Source organism: Atta cephalotes, assembly GCF_000143395.1.
Source record: "Atta cephalotes unplaced genomic scaffold scaffold00009, whole genome shotgun sequence".
NCBI lineage: Eukaryota > Metazoa > Arthropoda > Insecta > Hymenoptera > Formicidae > Atta > Atta cephalotes.
The window spans coordinates 6,262,430-6,276,104 of NW_012130073.1; the positions used below are offsets into that span (position 1 = coordinate 6,262,430).

The 13,675-nt window shown below is 22.7% G+C and overlaps 2 protein-coding genes across 2 annotated transcripts in view; both read left to right on the forward strand.

Moving 5' to 3' along the window:
- The first annotated feature begins 5,187 nt into the window (after positions 1–5,187).
- LOC105627658 lies at positions 5,188–7,674 on the forward strand. Its single transcript, XM_012208936.1, has 5 exons — positions 5,188–5,404; positions 5,533–5,704; positions 6,693–6,744; positions 7,159–7,306; positions 7,490–7,674. The coding sequence occupies exons 1-5, from the start codon at positions 5,188–5,190 to the stop codon at positions 7,672–7,674; spliced, it is 774 nt and encodes a 257-aa protein (XP_012064326.1).
- A 4,366-nt stretch (positions 7,675–12,040) lies between these two features.
- Positions 12,041–13,675, forward strand: part of LOC105627659 (trypsin-1) — a 7,845-nt gene continuing 6,210 nt past the window's right edge. Inside the window, exon 1 of the mRNA XM_012208937.1 lies at positions 12,041–12,050. Coding sequence (XP_012064327.1) covers positions 12,041–12,050 — 10 coding nt within the window. The remainder of the gene's footprint in view (positions 12,051–13,675) is intronic.

Consider the following 13,675-nt stretch of genomic DNA (forward strand, 5'->3'; position numbering starts at 1 on the left):
TCGAAGACGACTCTGATGGCTATACCGACAATAGAGTTCCAGAAATGTTTCGAGAGCTGGATCAAGCGCTGGCATAAGTGCATTGCAGTCGATGGGGAATACTTTGAAGGAGACAATATCACTTTTGATGAATAAAACTTGTATTTTGAATTTTCTGAATGAATTTCGGGAACTTTTTGATCAAGGTATACGTATTTAGTAGTTATCATAAACAAATTTTAATTTTTTTCAGTTCTAAATGGTTTCTAGAATCGAAGTATAAGCATAGTCAATGCAATAAATTATGTATCTGTTTATAAATTTAAGTTTATTATGTTTTACTGTGTAACATTCGAAAGTCAATTTTGTTAAAATTTTTTTCTCTGCCTATATGTCTGTCTCAATATATATCCGCACTTGGTTCCATATTTGACACAATTTTTAATTTCTGACGAATAACACTAATTTTATAATATGCATTGGTGCTGCTGAATGTTCAGTAAATGTATAATCTATTTGCGATTTGATAAGTGACAATCAATTTGACTATCCGTAATTGTACATACAATTTTATCATTGACCGCTATTATTAATTCGTAATATCTTTATAGCTTTTCTTGCGGAAGCTTTCTATGTTTTATTAGATTGAATAATCAAGATAGAATTCAAAGAAACATCGCAGTAAGGCGGGTTGACACTAGGATTGCATAAAGAACTTTGTCAAGATAGTTTAATTACAATTTATATATTTTGAAAATGACTTAAATTAAGTCGAAATATGAACGAAAATATATGTCTAACAGAAGAGACATAAATTTATGTCTAATTTTATACTAGCGCACTAACTGCGTTGACACTTATTTCCCGGGATTTTTTAGTACTTTACTACATATGCATTTTTAATAGATTCAATATTATCTATCTTGACATTTCTTGATGACATGCCAAATGTTCTGATGAATGACTTCAAGAATATACTTCGACATGAATATATGAAAAGAATGATTAACTATATATCAATACATAATAATGAAGAATATACGTTGGATCTATATAAAGAATTAATAGTTTATGCACAAAAGATTATATAATAATTGCATCAACATATATATCATTGTAGAAAACATATAGTAATAAACTTGTAAAAGAGTAATAAAAAAGATAATATAAATAGCACTAATTTATGAATTAACATTAAATATTTATATATTAATATTGTAACATCAATACTATTAATTAATAAATTCTTTGTAATTCACATCTTATGTTGTTATATTCCATATATCCATATATACATATATACATATATTCCATATATATATAGAATATGAAATCAAATTTTAAGGAATTAAACCTTTTTAAATAAAAATCATGTAATGTATACACGTGCGTATAGTAAAAGTGTAAAGCTTTGCATAAAGCTAAACATATAAATCTTAATTATTGATTGATAAAAGACTGAGTTTTATATTCTTTAAAAATTCAATATATATATACAATTTTATAGTAATTGAAAATTAATGCAGATAAAAAACATTGTATTATACAAGTTGCAATTGTTAATCATAATATCAACTTAATCCAATATTAATCCAATATTACAAAATAATTTTTTTAGTTACTTGCAACTGTAAATTTAAAATCTTAATAAAAAAAATTTAATTTTATTCCGTAAAATAGACATACAAATCCAATCAACATATAATATAAAAAAATATTAATATTTGTAAATATTTATTTAATGTAAAAATATTAAATAAATATTAAAAAAATATTTTTCAAATATTGTGTGATTGAGAAGTACTTAATTTTGAAAAACTACAAAATATATACGTATAAGATACATACTAAAAGCAAATTAAAAACTTATATTTTTTAATTTAAAAAGAATTATTTTGTCTACATACTATTATTAAAATATTTAAATATTCTAAAAATATGTTAAGAAATACAGTATATATTAGTATGCATTCTACTTAACTACATTTGTGTTGCTTATGGAATCATTTTAATTTTATTGTTTATCAAATATTTAACAAAGAAATTATGTTTGCAAGCGTTGTAAATGCAATGCCAAGGATACTCAAAATATAAAAAATAATATATGAATAAAGAATATATGAATAAGAAGGAGTTGAGTTAAATATTGCGCATGCGTTTGATCTCGGTAAGTTGTCTGCTCTAGGTAAGTTGTTACCAATCAGCGTTCAACCATGTTCAGCAGAAGTCAGTGTTTAGTACATACTTTGCTTACTTGTCAATAGGATTATATTTCTAGATTTAAAAGAATAATTCTATCTTATTATTAGTGAAGAAAACTTTCAACAGTTGCAAAATAAATATTTTGTTAACACGGACAATGACTGTTTTTAGTGTATGACTAGTTTCTTGAATGTGTTTAATTAACATTTTATTAACATTTATACATTAGACGAATAACATTGAACAATACAACGAAAAGATAAGAATTTCCAATGAAAACAACAACGATTTAAATTTAGTTTAAATAGAATAATCTTAGCTAGTATAACTATACGAAAAGATAACGTGTCTTTTAAATGCTGCTGAAGTATCAAATAAATTACAAATAAATTGTCGTAATCAACATTATATTTATAATAAAGGTACGTAAATTGCAACGTGAGTATACAATAATTTGAACTTTAATTTTCATTATTTATAAATACAATGTCTATATTTCCGTTAGTTTGGAAGAGATGGCTTGCAACCAAGTAATACACACACATTGTTTTTTCTTAATTATAAAAATTTTTATTTGATTTCTTTAATTTAAATGAATTAGAACTTTTATTAGAAATTTTAATATTGCAGTTTTTTTATAATTAATGTTATAATTTATAATTGTAACCAAATTATACACAACTTTATATATACATTAGATACGAAATTATGAGTTTTATTTAGCATTTTATAAAACATTACATGCACTTTTAACATAAAATATATAGGCTAATAGTCCCGTAATATTATAATAACCTTAAATTTTTCCTGAAAGAGACAAGTAAGATAGATTTAAGATTTTAGTCAATTCAAATCGTTATAATGTTTTAATAATATTAAATTTCTGTTAAGAAAATTCGTTAATTTCGTCTTTTAATTTCGTTATCAATACTTTAAGCTTCAGTGAAGAGACATAACAAACTCACTATTAAAAAGTAACAAAGTAAAGTAAAATTAAATTTTTTTGTATTTAAAAAAATGGCCATATCACACCTGAGATTATCCTATAAAAAACCACAGTAGCGATCTATATCGGCAATAATATTAATATATATATAATAATAATTAATTGTCACAAAAATTATAATCGCTGTACAAAAAATAAGAGCTAATAAGACGAAGTAATGTAAAAAAGTTCTAAAAAGAAATGAAACTTTAGTTAGTTTTTTTTATATTTTTCATCTTTTTCCAAAAAAACCAAGAGACATGTATTTCATACAAAAATATGATAATAAAACTAATAATAAAATAATAGCAACAAATAAAAGATATTTTTATATTAATTCGACTGTATACTATATACATCATTACAATATTGTAAACAAAACTAAAAAATTTCTTCTTAAAATTTCTTTTAAAATTTCTTTTATTTATTTGTTTAATTTATTATTTATTATGTTATTTCTAATATATTAAAAAGCTATATAGTATATTAAAAAGATTTATAATATATAAAAGTAATAATAATGTATAAGAATTCAATACCCAATATGGATATCTAAAATCGTTATCTGATTTTTTATTCATATACAGAAAATTTTTATCCATAAATTTATAAATAAAAACATTTAAAATTTGTATTGAGTATATATTATTGAGTATGTATTATTTATATATGAGCATAACTTCAGAAACGAATTCAGAACACAAAGATAATACAAAAAATCTGTTCCATTATTACTCAAAAAAGTGATCTTGCAGTTATAATGAAAATTATCTACGAACGAAAAATAGCTAAAATAAATAAATTTCTAGTAAGTACTAAATACTACGATATTGGATATGCATCTAATCATATATATGGCAGAGATAGAATTTAGATTTATGCTATAAATTCTATGCGTATACATAATTTTCTATTAAATTTTCTATTAAAAAATAGCTATAATCTGATGCAGCAAAATTTTTTTCATGATAGCTCTCTTGCTTTCAATAATATTTTTTCCAATAATAAACTTTTACGGGTTTATCTTCAAAAATTATCTTTAAAAACCGCAGAAGATCTGCGGGTTATCGTTGTGTTTTTGCTAATGCTTTTTATCAGTTATCGATGTTTTTTTGTGAATCTTAGCTATTTACTTCTTCAGGGAAAAGAGGCATTGATATATCTTGCTTCAGAGTTGTAGCATTTTCGTGTTTCATTAATATTTATTAAAAACTGAATAAATCTAATTTTATTCAGATATTTAGATTATTTTAAGTTGAAAAGCTTACTATTCAAAAAACACAGAAATGTGTTGTACTAACTTATTTTGTAATGAAAATTAATAAAACACGAAAACATTACAGTCATTTTCTGTAACTCGGATAAAGATTGGATAAAAATGTATATATAAACTTTGTGTGTTATTTTTGTAATCTTATTTTACTCTTAAATCATGGTGAAATTAGACAAGGTTTTATTGTCAAGATTTTATTGCCTGGTTATATATCATAATATGGCGGCACAATCAAAAATCATCTCTAAATTTAGCGCGACTTTCATTTTTCTAAGATGTGAAAGATGTCAAATATATGTTTTAATATGATATGTCAAATATATAAAAACTCGACAAAATAAAATCGAATCATCAAATGTTGCATTCATGTCAGTTGCATTTAAAGATGAAATGCGTGGAAGCCATTATTTTGCGCATCTTCAAGAATACAATACTTTGTCTAATTCCATGATCTTAAATTAGTTCTGAAATAACATTCACTTGTTATAAAACATTATGTATAGTATTTATGTAAAACATTTATGTAAAGTTATAATATATACATATATACATATATACATATTTCTTGGTATAATTACACATCAAATTACATTAATAGAAACTTACAAAATAAATAAAAAAATAACAGTGTACATGTATATAATGCAAATAATGTATAAATTTATAAGAATTTAATTTTATTTTTAACACATTTGGATGTTACAGATATTTCCAGTATTTTTGAAATATATTCTTGTTCTTAATGATGATGACCATTAATAAAGATGTAATAAATCAGTCTTATAATTCATTAAAATATATTGCAAGTAACAGATCCCAAAGAGAAAAAGCATTTGCTATAACTGATGAATTTAATGAATATCTAAAAAATATATCTGGCAAATGCATTGACATAGGATGTGGACCTGGAGATGTAACAAAAGATATAATCTTACCGGCTCTTGATCCAAATGCAATAGTAATTGGTAAAAACAATAATCTATACAAAATATATAGCACAACATATTAACTTTATAACATATTAACAATATAAATTACTTATTACTTAAAAATTATATATTGTAGAATTCATTTAATAATTTTTTATCTATAGGTACAGATATATCAGAAAATATGATTGATTTTGCAAAGAAAACATACATTAAGGAGAAACGACTCGAATTTGACGTTTTAGATATACAAACTAAAAATTTGCCTACAAAATATGTGTCTGAATTTGATCTTGTACTTTCATTCCATGCTTTGCATTGGTGCAATGATATCAAGTAAGAAAGATTTTTTAATAAAAACAATTCCTTTTATAAAAATTTTTATAAAATAACATTTATGCTTGACATTAATAATAATATTAGGTGTGAGAAAAAGTTCGTGGCGTTTTTTTAATGCCATCTAATGGGAAAAACGCCACGAACTTTTTCCCATACATATTTTAAATATTATATATAATAAATGTATGTTTTATAATTCTTTTTAATTTTATATTATAAAATAAAATAATGACATATTTAAAAATTAATATTTTTGTATTTATTTAGTATGTTAGGCAAATATTATATTAGTAAGTAGAATTATATTAATAACTTTGTACAATTTGTAAATATAAATATATATTAGACAAAAACATACATTTGCGGCTTTGAGGACATTTTTTTTTCAAAAAAACTACATGGTTTAACACGTTACCTGCTTATCTTGATATATTATATTAAATGCTTAACTTTCGTGATTTAACATCGAGTGTTCTTTGCTTCTTAATAAAGATTTAATCAAAATCCTAATAAAAATTTAATCAAACATTGACATTTGACTTTTGATTATATCAAGATACAGAATTATTTTGCAAATACATAGTTTTATTAAATACACATTGTACGTTTTATATTTAATTGTAAAAATGATTCTGCAAATACAAACATATGTTACGAAATATTGATTAAAATACGATATAGAATAAATTTGACATTTTTAGATGGCTATTCGATCTTACGCTCTTACTAAATCTTATATCGAAAAGTAGAAATAATATCCATTATTGGAATAATATTAATAATCAGTTTCATATTTGATGCTGATAAATATCTAATAAAATTTTTATTTATCAAGAAATTTAACATATTTTACATAATATCCAGTTAATGATAATTTCATTAAAATAATTAATGTTAAACCTACAATAATCTACTTAAGCTATTAAGTATAAATGTACATTTTTCAGAAATTCATTTTATTTTTCTTTTCTCGTTTATTGAATAGACAAGCGTTTGAAAATATCTACCGTATGCTTCGACCCAATGGAATTATGCTTGTACTTTTTGTAACTTCCCATAATATATTTAATGTTCTTGAAAACTTGATACATGATGTCCGTTTTGCACCATACATAAAAGTAAATATTGTTATTTAGTATGTAGATTATTATTTTATTACGTTTAAAAACATATTATTAATTTTTGGAGATTTTCACGATAACCTGCAAACCTTCTGATATTTTTGAAAAAAATATCAGAAGGTTTGCGAGTTATCGTTGTAATATATCATATCTTTATTCATTTGTCAATGTTTTGTGAATCTTGCTGTTCACTTCGGAGCAAGAAACATACTGTATCACTGATAAAGTGAACATGGTTCATGAAATGACATTAGCAATGAACAAAGATATGACATATTATTAATTATTTTCTATCGTTTACATTATTTATAAAATATTCTATTTATACAGGATGTAAACAAGTATACTTGGCCACTTCGAAATTCAATCAATCCTCGCAAACAATTAAAAGAACTGCTTCAAACACTCGGATTCACTGTCATTCATTGCAGCCATCGGGATACATTTCATCAAGATTCAAATACGGATAGATTTTTTTGTAAATTTTTTTAAAAAGATATAAAAATTAATTTTTTATATTTAACTATATAATTATTAATTATTACTGTACATCTTAAACTTTTATTAATTCATTTATTTAGTTCTATTTAATTAATTAATTAAATTTAATTCTAACATTAAATTAATTTATGTCATTGATTAATTATTATTATTTTCACAGCTTCTATTATGGCATTCCTCGACTTTATTGATCACATGCCACGTGATCACAAGGAAGAATTCAAAAAAGAATTCACTCATAAATTTGCAGAAACACAAATTATTTATAAACAAAAAAATAATCAGAAAATAGCATTAGACACATATCGTATATTAATAGCTTTTGCGCAAAAACATGTGACATAATACATACATGTGTGCGTGTGCGTGTGTTTATGTGTATGTATATATAAAGATTGAAACATTTATAAAAACCTTTCGCAATAATCAGTCCTGTATATCAGGATATCATAATATTCTTTCTTTACTACTTAGCATCTTAACTATTTCTCACTTTAATTTAAACTAGCACTTTTTATATGTGTTGATTATATACATATATAGCTTTTAGTATAAAAGAATATAAATAGTCAGCGAATGTATTTTGTTCAACTGTTATACAAGAATATAACTCTTTAAAAGATATGAAATTTCGAATAAAAATTATTTTAGATAGGCTCTAATAAGGATCTAATGAACATGTTTCTAATGCTCGATTAAAGATTTATCGGATAGTCCCTATTATATCCCTATCGTAAATATAATGTCGAAAATTAAATTTGATTATATTTTCCTTATCAAGATTTCATGATCGATCCTTGTTGCTCCATACATTGTCTACAAGAATGCTGATAGGACATCAGTAAACCAGTATATCGATAAAGTTTAATTTATATTAATTTAATCAAATAAAGAAAAGAGACAAGCATTGTAGCACGGCATGATATCAAAAAATCCGTTATACATCTTTAATATTGATTACATATGCGATATTACGTGTGCATTGTATAATATAATAATATAATATAATAACATAATCAATTGTTTTAATATAAAAATTATAAAAGTTATAAAAGTTATAAAAATTGTTTTTTTGTACAGTTTAATTAATTTTTTTAATAAGTTTAATTAGTTTTTTTAGTTTAATAAGTTTTTTTGTCCAGTGTTATTAAGGCTAAGTTTAGATTCTCATTCGTAATATTCAGGCACTATTTTATCTAAGATTGGCAAGTAACGCGTTACTTTGCTGGTCGTCGTTACCTTGTTATAATAACAATTTAATTGACATTTTGAATTTTTTATGATAATAATGGTAACATCAGAGTTAGAAAAGTCAATCGTTACTTATAACGGGTTAAAAAAGTCATTCGTTACTACAAAAAAATAATTCCTAATTTAGAACGCGTTACTTTTTATTCATTACTTGTAACGAGTAACATTACGCGTTACTCCTTACTTATTTCAGTAAATAACGCGTAATGGTAACAAGTGACTTGATTTTTCAAAGTGACTTTTCTAACTTTAGCATAACCTTAGCGTTTAATTTTTAATAATTAGTGTTATCGTTATAAAAAAATGCAACATCGTCATCAAATCATTTATAAAAAGTAATGGCAGAATAATTGAAAAGTAATGTTTGCCAACTCTGGTTTATCCTTGTTATTCATCAAATGTTAAACAAAAATAAAATGATATCTAGGAAGCATTTGGATTAAAATCTGAACAGGTCTTAAACAAATATACGACGTTTTAAAATGATGGAAAATAGGAGATTATACATTTTATAATCTCTAAAGATAGAGGAGATGATGATATTACGGCCTCTATTTACATTTTATAACATAACTTTGTTAATATTTTAGAATCTTAGAAACATTTCGAAATATTTAAACTAAAAATATTAATACTAAAAGTAAAAATGAGTTATAATAAGTGCTGGCTATTGAATATTGGCATAGTAGCGTCATATTGTAATGGCGAAATACTGAACAAATAATTCCAAAATTGTAATTATTATAGAGTTCGTTAGCGTATTTGGAAAATAATAATAAATCTTTCGCATAGGTGCAGAATGAATTAAACTGAGAAGAAAAGTTCTCTATCATTTTACAATTTTCGCAATAGTTAACAAAATATTAATTGCTAAAAATTGGTCTTCAATAATTTTTTTTACTCAAACACTACCAACTTTAAAGAAAAACTGCAATAGACAAAAATTGTTTATTTTCTTCTCATAGAGTTCTAACATTTTTTTAGGATTTTATAGATAATATGTGAGTAAAAAATTATTGTACAATTATATTGTATTAATTGTGTATTGTGTATTGTGTGAGAAAGAACTCCTTAACCAGCTTAATATTCAAATTGTACAATTAACTCAAAACCAAGAATCCATGATTTCAATTTATTGTTGTATGCGCTGAGGATGGCTTAAATATATGTTAATATTATATTAAATATATAACGTTTGTATGAATTGTCAACTAAGAAATTATGTATAAAATAATTACTTTTATGTAATAATATATGTTAATAGATACGATATAGTTAAATACGATATAGTTAAATATTGTACTCTCATTTTGTCTCATTTTACTTCATAATTAATTTTAATGAATCTGAGAGCCAAATCTAAGAATCAAATAATAAATTAAATATAAAATAATTAAATATAATTAATAATTAAATATTTGTTTTAATATTCGTATTTGTATTTCACATTACGATCTTAATAAATCATTCATTTTTTGCAAATAATGTAAATTTTTATAAAGATTTAATTTTATTTTTCTAACACATTCGAATATTTCCAGTATTCTGAAATAATTAATTTTTGTTCTTAACGATGACAATTAATAATGACACAATAAAACATTTTTACAATTCATTGAAGTAGGTTTCAAATAACAAATTGTAAAGAGAAAAATCATTTGCTATAAGTGATGAATTTAATGTCTTAATCTAAAAACATATCTGGAAAATGCATTGACATAGGATGTGGATATAACAAAAGATATAATTTTGCCGGCTCTTGATCAAATGCAATATATATATAATAATAAAAGGTAAAAGAAACAATAATCAATACAATAATCAATACAAAATGTATATAGCAACATATTAATATAAATTGCTTATTGTTACTTAAAAATTATATATTGTAAAGTTCATTTAATAATTTTATATCTAAAGATATAGAGATATATCGGACAAAATAATTGATTATGCAAAGAAAAAATATACTACAGAGAAACAACTCGAATTTGATGTTTTAGATATACAAACTGAAAATTTGCCTACAAAATACATATCCGAATTTGATTTCATACTTTCATTCCACATTTTGTATTAATGATATCAAGTGAGAAAGATTTTTATTTTTTAATAAAAATAATTTCATTTTTTTCTTGATGTATTCTTTCTTTATAAATGTACTATAATAATGGAATTAATTATCGATGGCATAATTAATAATCGATGGCTATTTGTACAAAATAATATCACTTTTCCCAAAAATGAGTTTATAAATGCGCATTTATAAAAATAATATTTAATTTAACCTTTTCAATGTGATATGTGTTACAATCAAACGTGAAATTTTTATGAAACTTTCTTTATCTCCAATAGTATATACCTCTAGATCTAGAAATTTGTACGTTTAATATGTCATTTATTCTTTTTATAAATACGCTAGATTATATAGCAATAATAACGCAAAAAATAACATTCTATATTGAATCATATTTTTAACACATATCTCATCTTAGATTAAATTTCATGCTAAAAGTGAGAGAAAATAATTTGAATTTTGAAGATGTCATTATAATAAAAGAGATGTATTTGATTGACAATTAGTTTCACAAACCCATTTATTTAGAATGTTATTTAAACTATTTATTTCTTAACTTCATTGTTGACACGAAAAGATTTTGTTTATCATATCAAAAGTTATATCAAGATATGCAGATAATACGAAATAGAATTCAGAAATTGAGAATGTGGAATATAATTCATCATTTAAATTATATGGTAAATATTAATTATTGTATTTTAAAGCTAAAGAACTAGGGTATATTTTTTTAATAAAAGCTTTTATTAATTGATAAATAATTATTTGTTTTATTTAACTTTTTCCCTAGATTTTCGCAGTTATGGCACTTTCCTCCTTATGTATAATATTTTGCCGAAAATAATTAATTTATTATGCTATACGACTTTTTATATCATAAAGATACGATTTAATTGGTCTCATCAATTGTATTTATCAGTTTCGGAAAATGTATTTTTTCTTAAATTAAAAAATGCAATTATAAAAGTTTATACATAGTGACGAATTGAAAAGTATTTAATATATGTAATAATAATATGAGCGTATATACATTATAAAATTTAGTATACAGATTTATTTTCTATATTTATGGTTACTTTTAACAACTGTAGTACTACAGTTAGAGTCGTTAAGAGTTATAGAATAAGCCTTTTAATTCCAAATAAATTATTAAAACTTTTTATTAAAACTATCAATATATTTCAATCGATATTATTTTTATACCTATATCGAAAAAACAATAATTTAAGAAATTGAATGTTTCCAGAAAATAATAAAACGGTGCATCAATAATTATTATAAAAATATATTATATAAAAATATTTAAATGTGATATTTAAATATTTACATAAAGATGCAATAAGCAAAATCAGGTCAGCAATCTCAGATGTTTTGCTTTCAACGATGAATGTGGGTTAGTGAAACTTTCAAACCGTTACTTGCATCGCGTGATTCTTCTTAAATTAAAATACAATATTTGATAAAAAGAAAAATAATAACATCTATAAACAACTTGAAAATAGTTTAAATAATATTTATTAAATAATAACTATAAGATAGTCTAAAAAATAAATCAAATATAAGTATAAATATAAATAATAATCTTTTAACATTTATATTAGTTTTAATAACAGTATTAAGATATAATTACATGACCAATAAATTTTATCTAAAAAATTTTAAGTCATTATATTTTATTTATATACCATAAGCTTTTAAATAAAATATACTCTATCTTTGATATATTTTGATCTCAATAAAAAATATTCCTTATTTCCTGTGTAAGATTAGATAACTAGTTAGATAATCCAAATTTATAAATTCTCATTATTGAAAAAAAACATTATTGTTGATATCCAAACAGCACAAAATTCTTTTTTAGCAAAAAATAAATATTTCGAAATTAAAACATTTATAAAAGAATATTTATATATTTTTTAACAAATACAAATATTAATCTCAAAAAATAAAAACAAAGAAATTCAAAACTATTCAATACACATTAAGCAGAGTAAATAATTGTTCCACTTCAATAATATAATCTGCCCTTCTTTTCGCGCTAACTTTTATTAGCCTTATATTTCAGTCTTTATATATATTTTAAAAATTGAAAATCTATGTAATTTTATTTTAAATAATTAATCTACGCTGGCTGCAAGATCATGGATCAAATACTAGTTCCTTTATCGTTCTTTAATTTCATTACTGTAACATTTCATTACTGTAACAATCACATTATTGAATTTTTTATAAAGCTTTAGATTGCTGAGGAAGACTCCAACATTAAAACATTAAAAATTGGAATAAAGATGACATTATACATTAAACAGAGTAGATAGTTATTTCACTTCAATAATGTGGGTCCCTTCCACCCTGATTCTCATTAGTTTGAGCTTCTTTGTGTTTGTATTTTTTAAAGATTAAGAGTCCGTAATTTGTTACTATTTATTCTTAATTTCGAAATATTTGAATCAAATGTTCTGTGTGCATATACAATAAATATTCTATTTAGTGATTCATATTTGTAATAAAAAATTTATAGAATATTTCTCAAACAAAACATTTATACAATGTTTCTCGAAATATTCATAGAATTAATGAGAATTGCGTATGGAATAGTCTTATTTATGGATAAGATTATGTTTATACATATAAAAACATAAAATATATACTATAAAACATTATATAAAATATTCTATACACATTTATAGAATATTTATATAATATGATACAAATGTACTATGTGAACATGATCTTTAACGGTATTTTAATACATAAAAAATATGAATCCATAAAAAATATGAATAGTCTTAATAAATGTTTGTACAACATTCACAGAATGTTTTTCTGCTATTTAAATGTATGTCTTTATTATTAAATATCTTTATTATTAAATGTATGTCTTTCCTCAGTTCTTGAAAAGAAAAATGTTTTTAAGATATCATAAGAGTGCATTTCGAAAGTTTGTAAAGAGTTAAACGAATATATACAAATAATATATTGTATATATATATATATATATATATATATATATATATA